The sequence below is a fragment of the Opisthorchis viverrini genome, assembly GCF_000715545.1.
Source record: "Opisthorchis viverrini unplaced genomic scaffold opera_v5_252, whole genome shotgun sequence".
In the NCBI taxonomy this organism is placed as follows: Eukaryota; Metazoa; Platyhelminthes; class Trematoda; order Opisthorchiida; family Opisthorchiidae; genus Opisthorchis; species Opisthorchis viverrini.
The window spans coordinates 147470-173681 of NW_008751910.1; the positions used below are offsets into that span (position 1 = coordinate 147470).

Consider the following 26212-nt stretch of genomic DNA (forward strand, 5'->3'; position numbering starts at 1 on the left):
TATAGTTTACTTTGTGAACCAAAATGTCGGTTCTTGGAGACAATTAATCACTAAACATGTTCTAAACACTGACCCCGCACCTTGAGTTACCATGGTCACAAGCGGATAAAATTGAAATAGCGAGCGAGAGGGGAATTGCTTCCTGTCACATGACCCAACAAACGCCATTATCTTGGACAAAAGCTAAGGGACCAATAATCTACTAGGTTTTGTATAGGACAAATAAAGTGGTTCACATGGATGTTAGTGTATCACCTTAGTTAAAAATTTCCTCAACTATACCAAATATTCAGATTGAATGAAACTTCCGAAAGACGCGACTGCTACTCCAGTATTTTATCATAGGATGAAAGACCCAGTGCGAATGGCAAACAGAGGGAGACTACTAACCAGTTAGGTGGGATGATAGACTTTATCTCGTGAGATTATTCAAACCTGCCAGAGCAATGGGCGTTCAGCCTGATGCAAATCACCGCATTGGCCACTCATGGGGTGATACAATGTACACAGATGAGGCATGCACACATGCGTGTTAGAGAACACCATGGCTCCTAGTCTTTGGTTACTGCAAGTTTTTTTTACGTTCAAACAAACCTTAACATTTTGTTCAGGGATTATGCTACTTCCTTCTGTCGAACCTGTGTAGTTGTCCGATATTCTACAATTTGCCGACTGATTTGTGCTCAGTGTCGGACACTCCACCACCATGGCTTGTTTGTGTAAAGAAAATTTATCAAACTGGATCAAGTCTAAATTTGCAGATATTCAGGTGTACGGACATCAAAACGCGATAAAAGCGAAGTTTTATGTGATTCTATCAAGGCTTTTCCAAGAACAGGGGGATTAGCACAGTTTTGATTGGAGCTTCTTGTCGAACAACATCAGGCGTTGGCACGTATCCTTTTAACTCATGGCTTGTCGCGCCAGTATGTATTACCGGTGAGTTGCTGTCACTTATGATGTTGATGGGGAAACCCATCACAGGTCCAGCAGTTGTCATAATCGACTGGTAAGATGAACGAGTGTCATTGCTTACTCAGTGGTATTTGACACATTTAGACAGTTCGGGTGATCAAAAAAAAAACTCAGGGTAAGTAGCGTTACTATAAGCTGACTTCCAATCGGGCGTTTTACGTTCCGAATGAGAATTCAATAGCACCAAGTTTTCACTTTACACCAGATGCATGGAGACCACTATCACCACGGAGTCCAACAATCATGGTTTAATTTACCTGAAGGCTGTCGCGATTCCGCCGATTGATTAACGGTATCGGTTTATCAAAGATATCCCAAAATATATTCCAAAAGTACTGTGAACCACATGTGTATGTGCATGGGCTTACGACAAGTTCCTACCCGAGTTAATCACATCTCAGTGTCAGGCGGTGCTACCATCGTTTTACTTCAACTTCGTTGCTGATATGCTACCAGAATTTTCCCTGCTGCTTGAAAATCGTCTGATTAAAACCTTGAGGATCGAGATGTCCGAAGCGAGACGCTCACGGACATTGAGTATGCGGACGGTATTGTTTACTTCGGTTCAGATCTTTCAAAGATGCACACCGTTTTAATTAACCTGAATAGTTTTGCCGCATGGTTCGGTATGCGCATCACACCAGCGAAGTGTAAGGCACTGCTACAAAACTGGGTAGGATCAAATCCAAACCTCATGCTTGAAGGCGAGCCAATCGACGTAGTAGACACATTCGTTTACCTGTGTGCCGGTGGACTGACTGAAAACGAGACCACCTGCCGAATCTAGATGATTAGGGAAGTTTTTGCCAACCTGCGATACATGAGAGACCGGCGCGACGTCATTTTGTCTGCCAAGAGTAGAGTATCATCATCATCAGCTGTAAAAACCGCGTGGTTATAGCTGTCACAGTTTTGTTTACCGATGATTTGGGTAGACGGGGTAGCTAACATAAATAAATCGTTCAGCTGTAACACCCTTTCGGTGCCTAGCTGCCATGCCGCACGAGGGCTGGGATACTGCAAGATCGCCCAAGCCTAGACAGGGGAAGTCGAGGGGCAGAGGCCGGGTTCGAACCACGGACCTTCCGGTCGGTAAATTCGCCCTCTAACCACTTGGTCCATCTCGCGCACTGGTGGCGGTAGCTAATATAACTGATGTGTAAAAGGGCGGTACTTTATGACCTCTAAGCGCAGTGTTTGACCATTTATATCTCCAAGGCATTGCCTGAGTCTGGTGGGAACATCAGGTTAGCAATGCTGAAGTAGCCAGATAGCTTTAGAAAAAAGAAATTCCCTAAGATTGATGCGCTACATGGGTTACGCTGATTAGGTCATCGATCACTGACGTCATGCTGATTATTATTATTATTATTATTATTATGGTTAGGACATGTGCCCAACACAATAGATGGCTATCTGCCCCATAGGGATTTTTTCATCAGCCCTGTGGTGAGTCAAAGCTACTGAGGGGTGGGAAATCTAGGACGTAACAACGGAGCATGAAGACAATAACCAGTAAACTCAGTTGGGTCGACAACTGCTGCCTCTCTGGACGTGGATCCCGTGACTCAAGTCACCAATGGTTATTGACACTGGTAGACGTGGCTCAATCACTCAGTTAGGGAGGGTTATGCATCAAAGCTACCGTCTTCAATCCTTAGCTGCAGTTTCTAGAAATAATGAGGCACATCCCCGTCTCCAATGCTTGGCTGTATCCGGTGTCAAAACTGTGGCAGCCGGGACCACCGTACACTTGGTATATGGTTTCTACTTGATCAACTGAACTGAACACATCATCATCAGCAACATCACTGCCGTACAACTACAAGGTTTGTCTAATTGTATCTCAGATCTTAGAATGAGAGAAGAGTGGGTGAAGGAGAGGATGTGATGAAGGCCTCTGTCATCCATCACGAGGTGTCTACACCTCCAAGTGCTATCAATTAATCCGGAAAGGAACTGACAACACGAATCAACTTGACACCGATAAGCCACCAATTCTTACAATATCTCCAGCCAAGCACAGACGAGGTCACAACACCAACACCCAAAGTCTTCGTAATCTCTTTCACGCCCTCCTGCTAAGTCACACGTTTTCCAACTCGCGGTTGGAGGCATTCTGAAGAATGCAAAAAGAAGTAACACTCGTCTTGGTAGACGATGTTTTGGCACGACCGAGCCATCGTAGTCGATGGAAACGGATGTTCTCCGTGATTGAAGTACCTGCTGAATATACAAATGCCCATTTTTTAATCACCTCGTTACTGATCCATTGACGCGATCTAAAACCGGCGACGCTTCTGAGGTATCGATGGTCAAAAACCTGAAGACGACTCACAGCATCTGTCCGTACAGGCCACGTCTCGCGGCCGTACAACAACACAGACCTTACTGTAGCTTGGTACACGTGATCCTTAAGAGTCAGCGACATGCCTTAACGCTACAAGTGACGCAAGTTAGCAAACGTGATTCGGGCCTCTGAGCTTCTTGCACTGACTTCATCAGACACATTTCCGTTGGAGCTAATGCAATCACCGAAGTACGAAAAAATCTCCACAATCTTCAGTGATTCTCCCTGAATTGTAAGGAATATGTGCAGAGACTACGTTCTGAAGCATGACTTTGCACTTTAAAGGTCCAAGGCGTATGCCAAAAGATGGTAAGATGGTGGTCAAATTATTCAAGAGGGATTGTGCTTCACCGTTGTCTTCAAAGATGACAGCAATGTCGTCCGCGTGTTTCAGATCGATCAAGTTCTCACCAGCGAAAATTTGAACACCGGAGTTTTGAAGACTTTCCGGCGTCCACCGCAGTATTTCACCAATGACTAAGCTGAACAGGAATGGAGAGAGTGGACATCCTTGTCTGACACCACTTTTTGTAGGGAAGCTTTTGGAGAGCTCACTACACACTCTCACGCGTCCATAAGTAAGTGAATATAGGGATCGGATTAGGTTCAAACTTCTGGGGCATACCCTGTTGGGCAAGTTAACAGCACGGATTGATCGGCAGAATCGAATAGTTCAGCAAAATAAAGTTAAGACCAGAGTGAAGACCCAGCCAGAAGCGAATACAAAGTTGAGAACAAAGAGAAAAGGGCGGTAATTCAAGTGAACAGACCAATGAAATCTACCTCTACTGGAAAAGCTGTAACAAGGTAAGGAGGATTGCAGCGATAGGAATAAGAAACTTAATTCCTTGAGTGCAGTGACCGAAGGATTAGAACTAGGACGAACATAAAAGAGGGGCGCACAGCTGGATAGATTACTTTCGACAGTATAGTCTATACAATAAAACTAATGAGCTTTGCAGCGTAGCTCGCAATGTGAGTGGTCTGGCAGAAATGTGGTTAACACAATACATGCTACCAACGATAACCAGGTCGATGCTCATCGAAAGTGTTACGATCAGAGCAAACGGATGCATAATTCGATTACAGCTCGATACGGCTTCTGATATTACGGCTGTCTCTCGTCACACCTGGAGGAAGGTTTGGGCGCCGAAATTCATACAAAAATTGAACACCGCAGAAATGCAAAAGGAGATAAACTTCATTTACTTGGTGAATTTGGCTGTGAGATGGAGATAGCAGGCCATCGTGATTCTGGTCGCTTGCGAGCTTGATATCCTGTGTATGGACTGGATCGACCATATGCATCTTTCAACATTTCCGATAGGCAAATTATGCAAATTAACATCAACAGGAGGAAAACCCGCATTCTGGTTTGGAACTCGTGTGCTTGTGAGAGACTATCGCATTCGGAACTGAAACTGAACTGTTGGAGCCGCACTAAGGATCGGTCAGGTGATTTTTAGTGTCTAGGTGAAACCATCGATACGGAAAAGGCCTGTCAATCTCCTACGGCCGACTGAGTATCCGATTCAAAAAAGGGGAATGGCCATTAGAACTCGAAGTGTTGCTCGAAACCTTCGACCAAGGCCAGTGCCAATAGCCACTGTTTCACCTTACCACATAGGACGAACCCATTGCTGTAACCCAGACGCTTTACCAAGCGGAACCCTTCCAAACTGACCCTTGCCGACAACCTTGCGCTGAACGGCCAAAATGGGGGAGATGTTAGGAGGGTTGGGTACCTGAAAATAATCCCAGAATGCCCAAAACCTACTGAGACATTCAAACCTCACCAAAATTGAAGTAGGGAAGCCGCCAAGCATCCGGGCCAGAAAACCCAGCTGCCGATTGAAAGCTCAAGCAGTTAATCAATTTATCAACGGCCGACGATGATGAATGGTCAGCATTTCATAGAAACACGGCCGATGATGATGCGTGTTCGCCCAACGCCGATCGGACAGCCTGGATAAAGGTCAAAAGTGCACTCGCTAGCAGTTGTGTTCCTTACTGGTGAGTCTTTTTCCGACACTGAGGTACTGGAGCAGGGACAGCAGTTAGTTACCACGAATTCCATCAAGTAAGCAACTGAGTGAGCTATATATACTAGTAAAATCACCTGGACTATTTACCCACTAAAACCCGCATGCTATAAATGGACGCAGTGTTTTTGGCTGTCAGTGGCGCATCAGTATGAGCAGTACCGATGCTCCAGCAAATTATTCGCAACACAAATGGACATCGAGTAGAAAAAAGCTTTTGCGGGTGGACTTATCATGACCTATCTACTTATCAACATTTTAAAAGTCTGACTAGCATTAGACAGCGGTCTGCCTTCACTATTGGACTTGGTATTGGCACCATATATTGAAATTCGAACTAAGTTAGCCGGTAAAGGAAAGCCACTATTTTGTTGCCAAGGCAAGTGTGGGCGTTGAGACAGTAAGATAACCAGCCACCTACAGTAAAATGGTGACGTAAGTTCGGCAGCAGGAAAAACCTTGGCGTGAGCAGACGATGCAGTGGATAAACGGTGATAAACTGCAAACATAATGTTCTGTACCTTGGTAACGACAATGTGCCTACAAGGAAACTGTCTTACTATATATCCATGAATTCACCATCACCATCATCATCATCATCATCGACAACATGAGATCAATGTTCAAAACTGATGCTTCGTTGCCATACAGTCATGACTTACTTGAAAGCCTTATTGTGGATGAACAACGGACGACGGACTTAGTGCTAGCTTAATACAATCATTCTGAGGTGCCTACACTTCCGGACACTCATTCGGATGGTCTGGATAAAAACTAACCACAAGAACGCTATTGACATCGACTAGCAGCCATAGCTTACAGCGTCTCCAATCAGGCGCAGCGGAGATCACGCGGTACCCATCCTGAAAGGGGAGTAGTACCGATAGCACACAAATGTTTCTTGATCTCTTTCATACACCTCTGCTAGATCAAGGTTTGGCCACCTCTCTGCATCTGCCATTCTGAATCGGGCACGAGAAACAGCACCGTGCGGCGAGCGATGACCCGGCATACGTAACACATGACCTGAACTCTGCAGCTTCTGGTGCTGGACACACATGGAAATCCCCATTACACAGCCGAAAACTCACCTAATTGCCTCATTAAATATTCACCGACACCAACTCCAACCCACATGAGCTATAGTTCTGGGACAACGGTTGTCGAAGACCCGCAGATGTTTCAGTTCCGCGGATCGAACAGGTCAAGTCTCACAGTCACACAACAAAAACAAACCGTATTGTAGCCTGATATACAAGTCCTTTGAGATTCGGGGATAAATCGCTTTGACGCATAGGTGTCTCAAGTTAGCAAACGTGACCAGGGCCTTGCAGACTCGTGCATTGATCTCGTCTGTCACACTACAATCAGAATTAATACAAGGATGCACATAACGCTCCTCAATTTCGGGTCTCTCCTTGGAGTGCAAGCTGCGTGTTCAGTGGCCGCACGTCCAAGAGCTGGCCTTACATTTTGCGGGTGCAAAGTGCATACCACAGAACGGGATGACTTCGGTTAGTCTATCCAAAAACAACTGCGCCTTGTTCTGCTCTTCGAAGACGGGAATGATGTCGTCTGCATATTCTAGATCGACAAGATTTTCGTCGAAGGCTATTTGAACACTGAGATTTTGAAGATCTTCCAGCGTTCGCCTCATCTCATCGATCAAAGAATCAAACAGGAATGAATTACGCGTGGTTAAAAAAATAGACAGGTAGGAAAGAGTCTAAAGCAAAATATAAACAATGGCGCGATTATGAAGAACTGCGTAACATAAGCACAAACACAAAACGGGGTATAAAAAGCTATTAGACCAGGACTGGTGCAAGGAACCGGTGAAGATCATGAACGTTGTCATGTTTATATTCAATCACGTACAAGGCCATGTCGTGGATTTTGAATGCCATGAGGTTTATCACAGGGTAATTATTAGGTGACAACAGTGTGGCGGCAGAAGAGCTTAGGAGTTATTTATTGTTCACCCTTAAAAAACACCAAAGCATCTCTGATACAGTCCAGTAGGGGAACCGTTGCAGGGATAATACGGGATATAAACAGTAAACATAAGCGTAAACCTTCAGCCGTAACACACTCTCAGTGTGTAGCTTCCATGCCATCCGAAGAAAGCACGAGGGATGAGGTACTGCCAAGTTACCCAATCCTAGATAGGAACAGTCGAGATGGACAGGTTGGTTTCGAACCATGGACCTCCCGGTCAGTAAGCGCGAGCCTTAACAGAGCTATCTTGTGCATTGACGAAAAATAGATCTGTTTGTCCAGCATGGAAGGAATTGCGAGCTACGTCGTGGTGACAGCTTTAATACAGGACCGTCATTGGCTGTGTGACACAGCCATATCTATAAGCCATATCTATAAGATAATTCATTGTTTAATGAACCAGCTTACGGACCGGAAGGTGTGTGGTTTGAAACCAACCTCAGTATCTTGATTGCTCCTGTCTAGGCTTGGGTATCCTGACAGTATCCCATACCTCGTGCCTCCTTCCACAAACATGGCAGCTAGACATCGAAAAAGTGCTACAGCTGGATCACTATTGGTTTGTCTCGTCCCGCGGTCCGCTTCAGTGGAGACGACAGTTGTCGACGCGACTCAGATGGCTGACTAGTAAGGGCTCTCAGGCTTCGCTGCTAAGTCATGGACTGAACGTCACTGGATCGTTTTCGTCCGACAAAAGACTGGGCTCTACGTTCTATGAAATACGACGTACATAGCTAAGAGACGTAACGTGTGAAGTGTAAACAGCTGATCTATCGAGGAAAACTGGAAATTTCCGGGAAACCATTTGGCGTACCTCAGCACTACTGGCCTGGTGTTCCACCCAGACCAACGCAACATTCGGAGGCATCGATGGTCCCTGGATGATACCTGCGAGGAGCTTAGAGGCGATGATGACTAAACGAATACCCCGATGATTCTCAGATCTAACCTAGTTGAAGACAAAGAAGACAGTAGATAACTGCCCTTCCTCTGACACTGCATTCATCGTCCAAAAGGTTTGCATGAGTTTCGTCAGACCTTGAAACAGTCTTCTGTATACATCTCCAAACAACGTAGAGGGAAGACAGTTAGGAGCGGGTGTTTTGATTCGCTTTGGCAGTTCGATTTTTCTAAACTTTACCTCTCTTTGGGCCTTGTCAGTTGCCGTCTCATTGCGAAAGTAGTGGTGAATGGATCGTTATGATGAGCACCTCAGATAATCGAAAAAGGCGATAACTCCTGAGCCGTCCTCTTTTGTAATGACTTCACTGACCTGGCCCGGTGTTACGGAGAGAAATTCTAGAACTCCTAAACATTGTCACCTTTTCCATATCCTTCCAGCCTCCAAGCCTCCCTTCAGAGATCTCACTGGATAGTATTGTTATTCCGACAGGACCACCTTTCTCACCTCGATCAGGGGAATAGACCGAAATCTGCATGTGATGCCCAACCTAAATTGGACCGTGGTGCCGTATTGCGATGCAGAATGCATTGCGTTTCGGGTTTCAAACCTGTCTTTATTTGGTCGACCGGTTCGTTTCGCGTTCTTGATTTGTCTAGACATCTGCTGTTAAATTACTTTGGCGAACAGATCGTGTAAGCAGTAGACATCATAACGGTGAACGATCTTAGGGGCATGAAAACGAGCTGTAAAACGGGAACGAACCAGGACGTCGTCTGACTCTACATGTGTTTCAAAAGAGGCGATATCTATAGTTATTTTCTGTGGTCAAGCTGGGTATTCAACTGGTTACGGTTTAAAGATAACGCTGAAGCTTTGGACAGTACGAGGTTGTAGGAGTCGACCACCACTGTCCATTTTGGAAAGATCGACGTCAACTTCTCCGCCGAGATGACTCTAATTCATACCGTTCATTGCCAACTGATAACTCAAATCACCGGCCAGAACAGTGACATTCGCACACTCGGCCATCCGCAGGAATCCACTAGGCATCTTGAACAGTGCCACTGCCGCAGTTGGTTGGAGAATATCTAGAAAGAACCAACCTATCGGGTTTTGGATCGTTGGTTGAGGATTCTAAGAGATCCGACAGGTCTGACTATACACAATAGGTTCATCACACAAATCAAGCTATCCAGGGCGTTCTCATTCGCTTTACTCAACCCGACGGGCATTCCCACCCTGAACCTTTGACTCAAAAGTCCGATACACAAGGTGGTGGAAGAAATTGGGTTCTGTTTCAGAGTTTCGCTTGTAGCCTGGGTCAACTTTCCGGCTCATAAGGTAACAGGCGTTAGAGTTTCCTTGGGGAACCCAGCTTAGAGCGAACCAATCGACAGTCTGACCCACTAGGCCGTAGAGAAGTTGCCTACCTCGACAGCACAGAGTAAGGTATAATCATCCCACTCCTAATGCAACTGTGCACAGAGGGTGGCCTCTGAGCAGCACATGATTCTCTGGCTTCAATTATTTGGACTATATAGAATAATGCACCGGCGGTGACGACCAGTCACTGGGGGATCTGATTGTGCGGTTTTCTGAGCCGTTCTTGTGCAACCCGTCCTTCCTGGAGAATGTAAAATAAATACAGGCATGACATCTGTATTGGTCAACACGGCTGTGAAGCAGCTTTTGACCCTGAAGCAAAGACTATGGGCTAACGAAGCCTCACAGAATAGCCCGAAAAGCGATCAACGGGGCAGAGGATTTCGGGGACTATGTGCAACGGTGAGAGATGCGATACGGTCAACGACACTGATCAATGATGTTCTGCAAAGACCGTTTTTGTTCGTTGCTTACACAAAAGTCATTGCAGTTGGTCTTGACGGCATATCTGTCGTTCGTCGTAGTAGTGGCCAAAGCTGGGGATTGTCCCCTAACGTATTGGAAGGAGGTGGTGTTGAAAGGTTAAAATTTCACACCTGAAATATTGGGGCGCCTTCACTAATAGGGCTCCACCTGTGGCGCTGTGCGGTTGGAGCCTATGAGGCTTGCCACGAATGGATAACAACAAACCGCTCGCCTGAAATATTAGTTCTATTATACCCCGTTTTTAGCCATATCTTGAATACTACAAGTTTGCAGTCCATGCCTCAGAAAAGTGTCATTGAGGGGGTCCGACGAATAGCCACAAGATGAATATCAGGGCTATGTGGAGTACCTTACAAAAGGAGTTAAACGTCATGGTCCATATAGCCTAGCACATCATATACTATACGGTGACGCAATCGAAGTCTGCAATAATGAGTAAGGGATATCATTCATACCGTGGATGAATAGCTGGAGATCAGAAATGGTAAAAAATCAACAGGTCATCTTGAAGCACTCCAGATAAAGACTCGGGATTCAGAATAGTACATCAGTAAAACTTAATGAGTTTGGTAGGGCTGTATGACCTTTGAAATCCTATACGAGTACTGGAAAAGTTGCTTTATACACCTGATGACATGTGGCCTTCGGAAGGTGAATATTTAGTCCTAGTTGAGCACGTCGGAAACCGATTCACTGTATGACAGCGAATGTTCTATGTTCTGACTTTTTCCGTGGACGGAAGCTTTGATATAGTGATTATATCTGTCAGGGGTCGGACCTCGGTGTGTGTGGGGGCATAGACCCCTAAGGATAGCCTGTCGAGAAAAGGTAGCACGCGCTCTGTATGTTCAAATCAGTGGTCTAATCACGCAACGGAACCGTCTACAGATCATCTGCACTGTGCTGGACTGTTGTGAATCTAAAGAGTACTCACAAAGCTGTGCTCGACCGGGTCTCCTTGGTCTGCTAAGGGGGACCAAGGTCAGGCCACGTACATAAGAACGCATTCATTTGTCTAAGGATCGTCAGTAGTGTTAGAAACCAATCCATTTAAAATAAGGGAAATGTCAACGCCAAAAGACAATGAACTTAGATCGATGAAAGAAGAGAATAAGCCAAAAGCATCAGCTTCCTAATGTGTACAACAATCGACAGCTTGAACAGGTTGCTAAAATTGGCGTTAGCATTAGCAGATCAGGGGAGTACAATCGTTGATTGAGATACCGGTAATTCGGATCGCCACCATTGACCCGAGCTCTCAGCTCTTTACTTTTATTGCACTAACCTCAAGGGTATAAGTTGCACGTTCTTGAGTTTCTGTTTTACCTTTTCGTAAGCTTATTTATACCCCCCCTCCTGTTTTAGCTGCAGACTTTCATCTTCCTGTCCTTCTATCGATGTAGTAAACCTCATGCAACCTACTCGAAGTTCGGATAGCAGCAGCGAACCCGCTGGTACCCATGTTGCGCAAATGGATGCCCTCGTACATTGTTTGCTGCTAGGTTATGTCGGTCAGTAACATCCAAGAACCACATAATTAGCAATAAAAATAACCATTCATCTGACAGTCTTTCGGTGCCAAGCTGATATGCCATCCAGAGACACGGGGTCAAGATACTGCCATGTTTTTCAGGCTTAGAGGGGAGCCTAGACCCTGAGAAATTTGAGAAACAACGGTCGACCATCGTGTCGTTGCAACCTCGTGAGACCGTTGGAACTCATGGGCTTATTCGACTATTGTCTTTTGTCCTGTGTCGGAATGTAATTCCATTTGGAGCGAAGGTAGCAGACCGTAGGATAAAGTGAGGTCATTATCGATGAGCTTCCGCATTTAGACGATTCGCTGTGATCACGCCTGAACATACCGAAAAAAACACCGGAGGCCTAAAATTCCGAATTTTTCAACAACCCGAAGTAGTAGAGAAACTCGAGGTGAGTTGACCAAATAGTTAAAGTTGTCATAACTAACCTACGGAATAATAAAGAGTAAGCAAACTAACTTTGAGAACATAACAACACAAGAGGAAGAGCCAACGACGGCTGTCGACACCAGATCAGCTGAGCCAGCTGGACGCCGATTGGCCGAAACAGCCAATGAAAACAGTGTTAACGCGTGCAAACAACAGCCGGCAGTCACATGTCGAACATATTGTGGAAGCAGCTTAGACGAAACCCCAGCTTTGCACGTGCAGTGCTCCCAACTGGAGGATGGTAAGACTATTCAGCACATAAACCAAGAGCGGCACGTTTGAAATTCATCCTCAGCCTCAGCGCTCTTTATGAATTTTGAAATTTGGCTTATGCAGGCGTTCAAAATGTCCCCTACGGTGAAACTGTTCCTGCAATCCTACGGCACTAGTAATCAAATACCTACTTCGAGGATGTAGACTGCGGTTAACCCAGGGGAAATGGTCGCTCGGAATGATATGGCGAAAATCATGCCCGCTTCATACAGTGAGGATTATACCTTGGAACCCATCCCCTGACCATCGATGAAAACCTCGCATCGCCTTTGCCCACCAGCAGTTAAGCATTATTCCTATCCAGCCGCCACCTATATCTCCGCTCACGCATCCGCATCAACACCAATAATAGGTTCTCCCCCTCAACACCCCCAGTTCTGAGTACGTCCCCGGTACAACCAGATACCAACTCAGCGATCCAGATCTCTCTGCCCAGGTCCGCTGGTAATCCCACTGCACCTTCTAGGTTGGTGGCGCTAATATGCGCAGGTCGAACCCGGGATATCACTTCCCTCCTCCCCTGTATCCTGAGACATATGCCCTATAAGAGATATTTCTCACTAACTTCCCCCGAACAACCTAAAAATAATTCAGACATCCAAAAGGTGACACTGCACGAGCTACAAGCACCACTGCACTATGAAAAGTCGTTCCAAAAGTTATTCGGCGTCCTGCGGACGATTCAGCACACCTTCCTTCTTATTATTCGCATGGAGACCCAGATACTCTTTGGGACATAAATCAAGCCGGTTATTGAAGGTGACAGCCAACTTGTTCATACAGAACGCACTAAGGACGTAGCCATAATCAAACGTGTCTAGTGAGGTGCTACGAAAACCGTTCCTGGAATCAAATCCGCTACGTAGGGTATGCGTCTCTGGGTGCTTGATCTGTTTCACCATGAACATAGTCGTCCCCGAGGTTACCTTGTTCCTACCCATGCTCTGTTTGAACGAGCTCCAACAGGTGTGTTTTTCATCGCTGACCCAAATAATACGGGACGCGGGCGTGTTTAGATATTCGAGCACATAGTGCAAACTTTTATGAGGCAATAATTATTTCATTTCCCATAATTGGGGCACCCAGTGCCCGGCGCAAGGCATACTCTGACGCATTTTTATGTTAGTCATTCTATCGGAAAACTTCATGCACTAAGATGTCAAGTTTAAAAGCGAAGCTACACTCTATATTCGCGTGCGGGTTTCAGGTTAACGGGGGCCGTCGAACGACAACAACGAACCCGAAATTGGATGCCCGGGAAAAGCCTCGATCCTGCGAACCAATAAGTAAATCCATGCTTTTGTAAGCCTCGGAACCAGTGTATCAGCCCGCTCGTTTTGAAGGCGATGTGAAGTTTGACTAAAATTTATTTTGAAATTGATTTTCCTATAGCTGCGGGGTTTTGGAGGCGGTGAATTTTACAGCAAATTAGTCTAATCCGGTTTTGCGTTTCAGTTTCAATTTATTTAACTGCACAAGTTTTCAAGGTCTCCCTAACGCCTTCCGTCTGCAGTCATCGGCTTACTAAAAAAGCAGAAAAATTGCATAGCAGGATGAGCCACGTTTCTATTTATTTTATTTTACATAAATTCTCATGTAAGTTCTATTCGTGTGAATATTCGAGTAAAATTTTTGTCCCTTCCTCTCGTCGACGCATTAGGTCATAACAATTGTTTCACCGCATTCCGTTACGACGCTGCTGTCTACGACCTTTTCTTGTATTGTATGTAATATATCTTAATCGGCAATTGACATTGGCGCCACTCCGCATCGCTGTAAATGGTCCCCACTTTCTGTATAGTGCGTAACGTCATTGGGCCCTGGTTTCATTCCGAAATTAAAAAAATCGTCTGTGCTGCCGCCTACCCAGTTTACCCAGCCTACGCATAGACACCGCTGTCCCTGTACCTTTGTATCTCTTTGAGTATCAGGCCTTAACTATGCGCGATGGTCTAATCCAATGGATTTGTCTCGACGGCGTCATTTATCTGGCCTCGCAATAGACGGCGAGCTGGCCCTTCGTATGGCAAAATTCAAAAAATATACATGGAATAACCTGGAGACACTCTGTGGTGCCAACGGCACACACCAAAGCATAGGGCTGTGGCCATCTTTTGTTATTTGTGGTTGCATGACAACAAAACCCATTTCGTCAACAAAACATTACATACACACTCCTCTCTACTGAGCATTGGAGTGCCCACACGCTAAAAAGAAAAAAGGCAATAAAATTCCTGATCCTCCGCTACTGGCACTCAGGTCCAGCGTCTGTGGCCCTCTTTATCCATGCATTACTTTTTGATTAAAGCTGATTGAAGTGTTGCGGGTACTGGTGGCCATTCATTTCCTTCCCGAATTACGTTACTGCACAACTTATCATTTGGGAGGTTCTATTCTCACGAGTTTTTGTGTTTGCTGCCTATAAACACAACACCTCTCTGCATACTTATACCGGTCTTTTTATACCCCCTTTATTATGACAGCGTTACAGTGGCAAGCTTGGCCAGTCCTTAATGCTAGGCTACGGAGGAGGTAGTTACTAGCTAGGCTGCTAAGCGTAATTACATCCCTACCCTACCTCACTTGATGACACCACTCCACATGCGGTAAACCTCAAGCTATTCTTTTTTCTGGAAATGAACCATATCCAGCCTGATAATCTATCAAACTTACCAGGCCTTACTGAATTCGTCCCACTCCCACCTCTCCACAACCTTTGAACTCCCTGGCCGATATCCACCTTACCTAGTGTGTGCTTTGCATTGCAAATGATAGCTGAATGGACCGAAATTACCTATGATCCTGCCTGGGCTTTGTTCCACCACTACGGACCCTCTGAATATACCAAAATGTCGGTTGTCCGGAGAGTTGCGTATCCTCAGTCCAATCATCTAAAACATGACTTACGTTGCAAGGCTGTCCAGAAACCGAATTGCGTAAGTGAATTGATGGTGCTACATCGCCATACCCAATCTGATGGCACTCCCGCTGCTCTTCCCTCTCCCTTATTGACGGTGCCGTCTTGGCCACCCATTCATTTGTGTGCAGCAACGACCAAAATCTCTACCAGGCCCCAGCTCTCTATTAACAAATTATTTTTCAACGAGTGGAAGCATTCGCCCGCATCTACCCATCTCGGTGGACTCTCAGTTTGTGCTTTCCGCAAGTCAATCATTTCCCTTACAGTTCCCCTGATGTTCTGTGCGTTAGCATCAACTCCTTCTCACAGGGTTATTTTACACCTGACTCCTCTTCAACAAAGACTCCAGTAAGTTTGGGCGCCGGTCTTACTGTACACCGAGACTGAGGTCAAAAGCACTGTATACCCGTTTTGCAAATTTCTTCACTCCATCATCCCCGCTTAAGCCTTTTGTGACCTTGACCATAAGCCTTACTGTCCAGCTAACTGAGTCTTTGAATTAGTTTGACCTCATGCACATCGTTTCCTAAAAAATGCGAAAGAAACCAATTATTATCATTATTTTATGGAATACTTCCCACTCTTTACGACGTTGTCCCCTTTTCGCGCAATCTCCACTACCCGCAAGCCCACCAGTCATGCCCCATTCTGACTGTAGACGCATGGTCAGGCCAGACGGCATGTCGCCCACAAGTTGGGAATGAACATTATCATTATTATTAGCCACCAGAAGACTGATTGGGTCACCCAACAGTGTTGTTTCACCAGATTCCTCGCCCTGGTTCCTTACGCTCCGCACTTAGTAGTATTTTCATTTGTCAGGCAATATGCCTTAATTTTCCATTCCCCGCTGTTTTGTTGCCACCCGTTTTCAAATCGTAACTGCCTGATATTGCTTGAGCATGATGTGTACCCTCAAAAAGGGAAATCATAATAAATGTGTTTCCCCGCCCCACTGTTTTTCGTATTGTAATCGTGCCGGTATAGGCATGACCACGCCCATGTCGGATAATGTCCAGTAATGCTGTGATTGGGCGGTTTATGCGCCATCCCAATTTTGAATGCACCATTTCGGTCGTTCCTGATGGCGCACTACCCATCAGATGACACTGAACACCATTACCACTGACAAAGACTTATTATTCATAACTATGTGCGTTGTCGCCATTCCATGCGTGCAGCCGAAAATTATAAAATCATCTTTGGTGAGATATCTTTTTGTGTATTCAATACATTGGGGCAAAAGTAATGCTTAGTCACCCCATTTTACGTTTACCTTGACTAACTTTCATTTTATAAAACTTTTGAAAAAATACTGTAGCCAGTTTAATCACGCGTATTTCGTTGACACGTGTGTTAAATATCTTACAACCGTAAATATGTACAAATCATTCGTTTAATTAGTTACACGGGCAAAAATGAACCTTCGCTTGGTATTGTAGCAAGCGGTTAGGCTACTATTCATTAAATTTAATGTATTAAGTACCAAGTGGATTATTATTTTGACCGATACGACATGTGAGGCCACGGTGGCAATCTAGGTTACTATGCTAAAGGGGCAATACCGTTGTGTGCGCCACCGAAAAATGAATCTATAAAGCACCTGGTCGTCCAGAAGTCAGACCTAGTGCTCGTTATTATGTGATTCGATTGCACTCTTCAGATCACGTGCACATGCATCCAGATTTTAACTCACCAGTCTCAGTATACCTTGAAATTTGGCAGAGCATTTCAAACATGTGAGTCTTGCGAGAAGGTCTTGCTAGATTTCTATGGATCCGTTGGGGTCCATACTGCAGAAAGCCGTTCAGTAGGCGTTTATTGACAGCAGAGGTAATTTTGCTGGACAAACTGGCAAGTAACGGAAACGGTTTCAATGTTGTCTGCATAGTTATCTGTTGAGCGTACCTGCGGCTCTTCATGAAACTAACAGGGCTAATCAACACAAAATAGGTGTCGTATAATAACCGTTCCCGCGAACACCAGAGATCTTTGGTGTTGTTTTGTAGGTCAGATTAACCGCTGGGACATCGTCAGTTATGTATACTGCATGTACATCGGAGATGATTTCCTCCATCACTGAGGGCTCATAGTCCATTCCAGTCGTGGAGGAGTGGCTTAAAATCAACCGAGTTCGTACAATTCGTTGTCTCGTACGGCTTTTGGCCCTGCATGTTCTCAGTAACCTCACTTTGCCGATCAAGATCTTGAGATGCTTTTTAGAAACATTCTGCAGGTGAATGACTTGGTTTGGGGACCAGAGGTAACACCATCATCGCTTTTGTAGGGTGCATTACACTGGAGTCTAATGGTATTTGGGAAAGCAACATAGGCCGCCTAATAGAGAAAACACCTTGCACACCACTTAATTGCATGAACTGACAGAAAATGCCCATGCGGACCCAATCCGAGGCAATAAAAGCTCAAGGACACTCATGAATTTACACCAAACAGCAGCTATTATTAACATGGCTTCATCTTGCGGCGTCCAAACTTTACTATTTCCGCGGTGTAAATTAGAACTTGTTTCATCCGTCGGTAGTGATTGATTCAAACCTCCCATATTCTGCCTGAACAGCGCTCTACGTCCATATGGGCCTCAAAATGAATCGACCCCACTCGTGATTGTACATCGCTTGACTCTGTCCGCATCTATCCTCTTGCTGCTCAAATTGGTAAGAGTATACACTCAACGTAATGTACCAAGCATAAGTTTCATAAGTAAACAGAGAGCCCACGATCACAGGCAAACGCTGGTCACTGTAACCGTAGGAAGTTACAGTCCAATAACAGCTTTGAGGAAAGAAGATCCATCGATGAGAGATGGTCATCAGTTGGTGGAACAAAAAGTCCACATCACAACCAATTGCACATTGGGCTGAGATTATGGCAAGGAAATATTCATCAGTACCATGCTTCCGCTTCTTTTTATTTCACGCTCAGTGCCCGTCCAAGACAATGTTGACATCTATCACAGTGGTTCGGCGCTCCTGAACGGCGATTAGGCGAGGCTTGATGACAGGAGTCGAAGTAGGTGCTCTCAACTCTTCAAAGACGGTTTATCCAAGGCGACAGGGAAATTTTGCGAGTTCATCCGCAACCTGATTACGGCGATCAGGGCTGTCATCATGTATAACTTGGCAGGACTGCAAAATATGCACCAAACTCTCCGTTTGGACACAGTTTCCACGACGGAAGATTGTCTAGCTACCATGACCAAGCCAAGCGCTTCTAACTCTCTCCCTGATCGGCTGCATCGGATGTGTATACGCGGGTAAANGCGGAAGGCTGAACCGCAACAGCTTTGCTAAATGCGGGGTCGTTGAATACATCGTGTAGTACTCAGCACTGAATAGAAAAAAGCTTTTCCAGTGTTGCCAGCTGCATCGAGATATTTACATTCAGGCTTGAGCTACCAACCCCCATGTTGTTTACCACCGTGGATGTAGCTGATCGGGACAGAGCAGACGCATTCAGCCAGAAATAGATTGATTGATGTAGTTGTCCAACCTGTTGAGCGTGTTTCGGTGGACTTGATCGGGCACGAGCTAATATGTTCGGTTCGGTATGAGGTAGTTCCTCATTCTATGACGCTGCTTCAAAGAGGCACGCATCACTTCATCAAGTTTGAGTTGACGGTCGTCGGCCAAACGCCCCTTTCCTCTTGAAAGTAAAGAGGCTGATCAAATATTTTACAGTGTCTGTCGCACCCACAGGAGTGATGAGTTTCTTCGTGAAGCAAAATGGTTCGACTGAGACTGCTGTCTACTGATGTTTCCTATCCTCACGAATCACTATGGCTTCCGTCTGCCGGACATTTACCTTTATACCAGTTCTTCGCAAATCGACCGCAGTGGCTTCAAGCTTATCCTTAAGGCGAGTTTGACTTTCTGCACACACAACCCAGCCATCCACAGGGGCACGGAACTTGTATCGCAACTGCGGAATCGACAACCCAAGAAGCTCATCCATTGTCACGATGAACAACAATGGGGAGAGTGAATCTCGCCACTTCACACCTGTGTGGCAGTGAACGTCAAAGGTAAAGAAAAATCGCTACAGCTTTCTCATGGGACTGTGCGATTTAATGAACTATAGGTGACGGAACTCCGAATGCCTCGGCAGATCTGGCGATTGTGTCATGCGAACTCAAACGCTTTCGAGTTATCACTAAATGTCTACCTTATGTTAGGAGTCGCTGAAGAGTGCCGAAGCACGGCATGCAAAGACAATATGGCTCTCCGTCCACCAATCGATGTAGAAAATCTAACCGAAGTGAGGGCGACTGCAATCTACGACCTCACTGATCAGCAAGCACCTTAGGAAAGCATCGGACAAGAATGGATGACTAGGAGATTGGTTTCAGTTGATCCAGCAAAGTCGGATTTGGGGACCTTCGGAACCTACGGACACGACACAGGCTTGGCGGACAACTCAAAGATAGTGAAAGTGAGTTGAAATACTCAGCGAGAGCGTTTGTACCGAAGCGACGGAGCACCATGTGCGTGAGTTTGCCCGGGCCTGGGACGAGTTGCCCATGGGGCGGCCGTAAGCCCGACTCCCCTCCTGCAGTTGGCTCGATCAAGCTCTAATTGGATGATAACATTACGGGATTTGGCTGGCCATCTTCATGGTTTAGAGCCTAGAGAACCTGCTTCCAATACTGTTCAGCGTCCAGAGACAGGCCACAGTTACTTTTATACAGACCCTTCCATGACCCATCGAGCACAGCAGAATTTGCATCCTTCCATCTTCAGTGCTGTAGGGTCTGGATGGCGGCGCGGTTGGCTCGGCGGATTTTCTTTTGGTCGACAGATCTCCGACAGGCTGGTTGACGATGGCGTCGGGATACGGTTTTCCAGGTGTGTGGAAATGTTTCAATGGTGTGTAGGTCAAGAAGTCGCAGGGCCCGCTCAGGTGCCGGGATGCTGGACTGCAACCCTCGGGAAAATGCCAGCATGTCAACACTAGCAAGCGAAATGTTGGCATGTGGTTCCGAGAGTGACAAGGCGAAATTTACGGTTCATTTAATCTCGACGCCATAGTTAGTTATTGGCTTCTGACGAGTAGCCGTTATTGAAGCAATAATTTGGCCAGGGCCACCAGTAGATAATTCGTCCTTTTGTGCTTGCCAGTTAGTAAACCATGACCTGGATTTGATGCCGATAGCCAATCGACCAGAAAAATGCTGCTCCAATCTTGCAAACAGCGTGGTTTGCATATCACAGGATGGATATAAAATGTTAACCAGGCTTGAGAGCGACTGTGACTCTTGCTGGGGCAAGCGGGTACCGGAATACCTTACTCGGCCAGGCTTATCTGCACTGTGTCGGGTATGCGTGCTGGCAGTGTTGACCCAGGCCAAACGTCTTCAGAAAAGGGCGAGAACAATCAGCGCAGCCCAACTGGCCGGCCATGTTCGTGCTAACACTTTCCTTGTCGTTACACGATGGCGGGCTACCAAGCCAACTCTAGATTCGCAGCACTTGCCACAATCTTCACACGTGATTCCCGTGAACCTCTTCTGTGTACTAGTTGGGACGGATGCGAAGGCGCCAGATGATTTGTAGTGTACATTGTCGGAAGTAATCAGCATATTGAAACCAAGAAAGGTGGTTAGACCAGTCTGGAGTTGGTGAACTCTTAGCTCTCCCAGGCTGACGTCCAGGCTACCCAGTCGGCACAACGATAAGGTGGTTCAGCTCACCCACTACTAACAATACTGCTATTAGCTTCTTACAAAACTCACCCCTGTCTTGGTTTATGAGATAACCAGCTGCTTTTTAGCGCAGCCACTCAATGAAAAACAGTGTTGGTGCACGTTTTGCCAGCTGCGAGAGCAAGGGTCGCATTGCTGTCATATATATTCAGTTAACGCCTCCATAGGGTGTCTACGTGTTTGTAAACGGACAGCGTTAAAGTCAAGCTCACGCTATGCTTATTCGTGTTAGTTCAGCCTCAAAATTCAATTCGCGCTGGAAATTACGAGTCCAAAACTATTCCAACAAATCAGATTATATTGCTTCTGTATTTGGTAAAATGCACTGAAAAGCACTGCATTTTAACACTGAATCTTTCTTTTTCAACATAATATATCTTGAGAAATGAATATATAATGGATAAGGACTAGCCAGGCGATAAATTTTTCGGCAACACCGCCCATGTATTGATCCAATTAGGATAGTTGATGCATTGAAACGAAAAGTCTCAACCCATTGGAATACAAAGAATCACACAGTCGATTCCCGAGCCATCAGGGATTTGAGTGCTTTTGTACAAAACTATGTGACAGGGATAAAGGCGTTAAGGAAATTTCTCCGGTAGACTGGAGTCCACCGTTTTGACTGGGCGACATTTTTGACCAATGAGCGTGTGGTATTTCAGTATTCCGCCCGACCTCATGGTCAAGCCCCAGGCCGGCTGTGCACTGTGATTCAGCGGAATGACGACGAAGTACGATAGAGCGATAACAGTTTTTTCTCCGGATGGGCATTTATTTCAGGTGGAATATGCCCAGGAAGCTGTAAAGAAAGGCTCAACGGCCGTAGGTTGAGAATTTACTTTTCAATTCTATACGTTTTAAAGATAGCTGTACGTGGAAAGAACTGCGTTGTCCTGTGTGTTGAAAAGAAGGCGACAAATAAGCTTCAAGTAGAGGGACCACTCAGGAAAATATCACTGGTTGATGACCATGTTGCCGTTGCTTTTGCAGGTGGGTTGACTGTCTTAAGTGTCTCAGAGACGCGTTCGATTTGCAATTTCTTGTATCGTGGTTTTCGCACTTGTGAGCCGCAACTGGCGCTACGTGTGTCCGTCAAAGCTAGCACGCTGCTTAAATTCTTGAGCACTTTCCGTTCATGACGTCATCCTTGAGCATGTGTGCCGCTCACCTCTTGGGGTTCCGGATACAACGTGTCAATCAATCTGTAGGTGTGGATGGTATCAATTTAATAAAGACCATAGAGCGATTCACTACTGGTTTTGGTGTACCGTGCTCCATTTAGAAGTGAGTTCGTTACGGACCCCATTTTTTGCCGTTTACCATTTGGCCATCCGCCTGGCTTCTTAAGGGGTGGAGCCTGTTGAGTTGCTGTCGGTTCACTTCGTTAGTTACCTCTTCCAAGTATTCTGCACTGAGCCGATGAGCGGCCTCCTCCACAGACGCGGGAAGAAGAATCTTGAGGCTACCAAAGACCAAGAAATGGTTTGGATACGTGCAATTTTTCTTAAACAAACAATCATCACGGATGGTCGGTCCGTGTGCGCGTTCGGTGACGGATTAGAGGACGTCGGGTGGGAGGATAGGTCCGTTTACGCTGAAATTTTGTATATGATCCAACTCGAGCATTCGTATCACCGTCTATCCTCTACGAACCTCCTAACAAGCTCAGCACACGACGACAGACAAGCGTAGGCACGCCAGCTGGCTAATAAATGGCAGCAATGTCACCACTGAGGTTGGCTGCGCACCATATCCTGCACACTTCACAACCACGTGCAAGGGGAATCACGTGGATCGCATCCAAGAAGGCACAAAGCTCACACAGCACTCAACTTGGTGAACCGCTTTCGGCTTTCCGCATCATGGTCTGTCCTCCACGAACTCCTCACCAACAAGGCTTTTCTGTTAGGCAGCGGTTCGGCCATCATAATCACCTTATCCTGACGAGCGCATTCGACTAATTGTCTAGTAATCGCTTGTGAGCCGTTTCATTGTACAAATGTTGCATCCGGTTGACCCCTGCTCTACTACGGAGAAAGTGGTGACCAATTTCATGAGGACCCTGGAGGTTCTTGCCGCAGAGTCAATTTTCATTCACAGAGTAGGACTGCTTTCACGGTCGATTGGTCGATGCGGCCTTTTAGCCTCAGTGCTATTCGTTTGTGACGGAAATTGGCAAATGTTGCTAGTGCTTTGATGAAATGAGAACTGACTTAATGTCGTAGTAGAATCATGGCTTAAGAAACTGGTAAGTAGGCATATAAACAAACTCAGGTTCTTCATTCTGTAGCTTAACAGACACATGAGAGTTGTAGGTCCTGAAGTAAGACCTTGTTTGCCGGAGGTGCTGGATACATGACGAAGGAGCGGACCGTTTCCTACGTTCTATTTAGAACATTTTGGGAGGGAGGCTCGATTTTGTAACATCAGGACATTATCATTCACATAATCTCAGTCCACCAGGATTATGTCGACCACCGGTGTGAGCGGCAAGATAAAGAAAGAGATAAAGAGAACGATGTTGGCGAACCCCATTGGGTGTTGGGAAACTTCGGGCAGCACTTTATAGACCTGAATGCGACCATAATGATAAAAAACAATGTCGCGAAGAATATTAGCGGATTTCATTATTCAACTGTATGTAGAAGAGCCAACCACTCACGGGATCGAAGACCTCTTTGAAATCAAGGAAAGGCAATACAGCTCGTTGGCGGTGTATCGGAGACTGTTCAAGCTATTGACGTAATGTGAATATGTGTTCAATGCATCCCCTACCCAGTTGAAGTCCTGCCTGGTGCTCCCAGGATTGCATTCTTTGAAATCAAGGAAAGGCAATACAGCTTGTCGGCGGTGTATCGGAGACTGTTCAAGCTGTTGACGTAATGTGAATGTGTTCAATGCATCCCTGCCTGGTGCTCCTAGGATTGCACCTCGCTTGAGGCAAGTAGCCTTAAAAACGTACGATTACTAACTTGTTTAGTGTAGGCACGAGGATCGATTTGGCTCAGGATTATGAGGTGCAACCTGGTTTCAAGCTTGGTTTAAATCTATTCAAGGGAAAACAGATTTCGTCTATTCCGCATAAAACTACGCAGAGTTCGTCCGACCAAGTGGTCTGATGGCGCTTCAAAGCAGAACACCGTATTAATACTTCAGAAGCTGAGCTGGGGTTAAACTTATAGATCGCGATCGGAATTGAGCCATTGTCTGAAAGACATGACTACAAGCGCAGAGAGCCAACCAAACTGTTGTACAAAAGATTCAACCCGGTGATCAAGACGCTGATTCCTGTCGGGGATCAATTATCCGATGTTATCCTTGATGACTTCTTTAATATCTGTTCTGTTTGGCCCCGTTTCGCGTATCAGGTGAAGAAGTTTCCGGACATTACGAGATACACTATCTTCCTCCATTTCCAGAGCATTTATGTAACCAAGTTTCTCCACCTATAAGCAATAATGCTTGTGCTGACATCCAGCAGTTCTCATGACTGAATTCTGGCTAGCGTTTGAGGGAATGTGGCGTCTCATATCAGAAAGCGACGATGACCGACCTGAAATCGTGCTTATTTGATGCCCCCCTGAAGTATAACGAAAGAAGTTCCCTGTCATATGAGAAGTGTTGCTTAACTCGTCACATTTACGACTGACATACTATGAGGATGTGGCTTTTGGAGCTTCGTTTAGGTCGGTTTGATAAGAATGTTCAATCGGAGGCTTGTTCCTTCGGCCTCCTCGGGAGACTTATGGAAAGTTTACACCGAAAAAGAGCATGGTCCCTGGTTCGACGTTGGTGGTATAGAAAGGTGGACAATCAAGAGTAGGCCCCGTCATTGAGTACTGAGGGCTATGTGGTCAATCAGTTTCCAGGGTTACCCATCAGTAGGAGGAAGCCAGATGATGCAACGGTGTCTGATGCGTCTGAACCCAACACTACTCAGGAACAATTGGTGATCACTTGCAAGGCGTTATCGCCATTGCCATTAACTGTTGAGCATGAGATGAACTATGATCACCATTGTCATTTTACATTGAGCTTTAGGTGCACAGACCACTAAACCGCGTCTATATTAACTGACATGTCCTACTTGTGCACTTGGGCCGTCGCTGATTAGGACATTCTCTAAACTAAATAAATCGTCCAGCTGTAATGCCCTCTCAGTGTCTAGCTGCCACGCCACCAGAAAGAAGCACGAGGGCTGGGGACTGCCAGGTTGCCCAAGCCTAGACAGAAAAAGTCGCGAGGGAGAGGTCGGGTTCGAACCACAGACCTTTCGGTCAGCAAATTCGAGCCATCTCATCCTTTTATCCGAACTCCTCGTTATGGATGGGAAAATATTACTTCCATTAAAAAAGGCACCATCGAATCGGAGCTTCAGTTGGTTGGTGCGTAAACGGAAACTACAGAATGAACGGATAATATTTTGGCCATTGTGGATCCTTGTGGAAGTCGGTAAGCGAACAGAGCAATGAGAGTTATTTGCTGAAATCCAGTCGATCAGGGAAGCCCTAGCTCGGGAACTACGTGCGGCGTTAACACCGGCATAAACCGCTGCAACAGACTCAGAATAATAATAGTGCTTATTAAAGAAACGTCGCTCGTTTGTCATGAATATTCTTTTGGTGCTTTGCTGCAACGCACGAAGAAGCACGGGAGCTGAGCTATTTCCAGGTTGCTCAAGTACAGACGGGAAAACAGTCAGGATGTTTAGACTGGACTTGAACCACGAAAATAATTGCACGCTTTTCCAGCTAATCCAACCTACTGTTCCAAAGATGTCAGCGAAACGATCCCCGAAGGGGACGCAAACTCATTTCCTCAGCAGAAACTTTGGCTTGAATGGTGAACTGCTTGCGCCCAACGAAAACGAAATCAACCTTTTAAAATGAAACAAAGCACCAGCTCCTGACCGTCTTCCCCCGTTTGAAGATCTAGACAAAAAACTATTTCATGGTGTGACGAAACTCATGCAAACCTTTCGGACGACGAATGGAGTATCAGAGGAAGGAAAAATGTCTACTATCGTTTTTGCCCCCAAAGATGTTGGATCTAAGTGTGAGTATCATTGGGATATTAGTTCAGTCATCACCTCTAAGCTGCTCACAAGTGTTGTCCAGACTTACTGATCATCGATGCATCCACCACCATCATCATCATCATCATCATCATCATCATCATCATCATCATCA

General features: G+C 45.8%; 2 protein-coding genes across 2 annotated transcripts in view; one reads left to right on the plus strand and one right to left on the minus strand.

Annotated features, from left to right (window-relative positions):
* T265_09063 (hypothetical protein) overlaps nucleotides 1–12222 on the minus strand; it is a gene marked incomplete at both ends in the record, with an annotated part of 30566 nt that extends 18344 nt beyond the window's left edge. Inside the window, one exon of the mRNA XM_009175042.1 lies at nucleotides 12139–12222. Coding sequence (XP_009173306.1) covers nucleotides 12139–12149 — 11 coding nt within the window. The remainder of the gene's footprint in view (nucleotides 1–12138) is intronic.
* A 9521-nt stretch (nucleotides 12223–21743) lies between these two features.
* Nucleotides 21744–26212, plus strand: part of T265_09064 (hypothetical protein) — a gene marked incomplete at both ends in the record, with an annotated part of 12747 nt that continues 8278 nt past the window's right edge. The window contains 2 exons of the mRNA XM_009175043.1: nucleotides 21744–21845; nucleotides 21887–22013. Of these exons, the coding sequence (XP_009173307.1) occupies nucleotides 21744–21845; nucleotides 21887–22013 (229 nt within the window). The remainder of the gene's footprint in view (nucleotides 21846–21886; nucleotides 22014–26212) is intronic.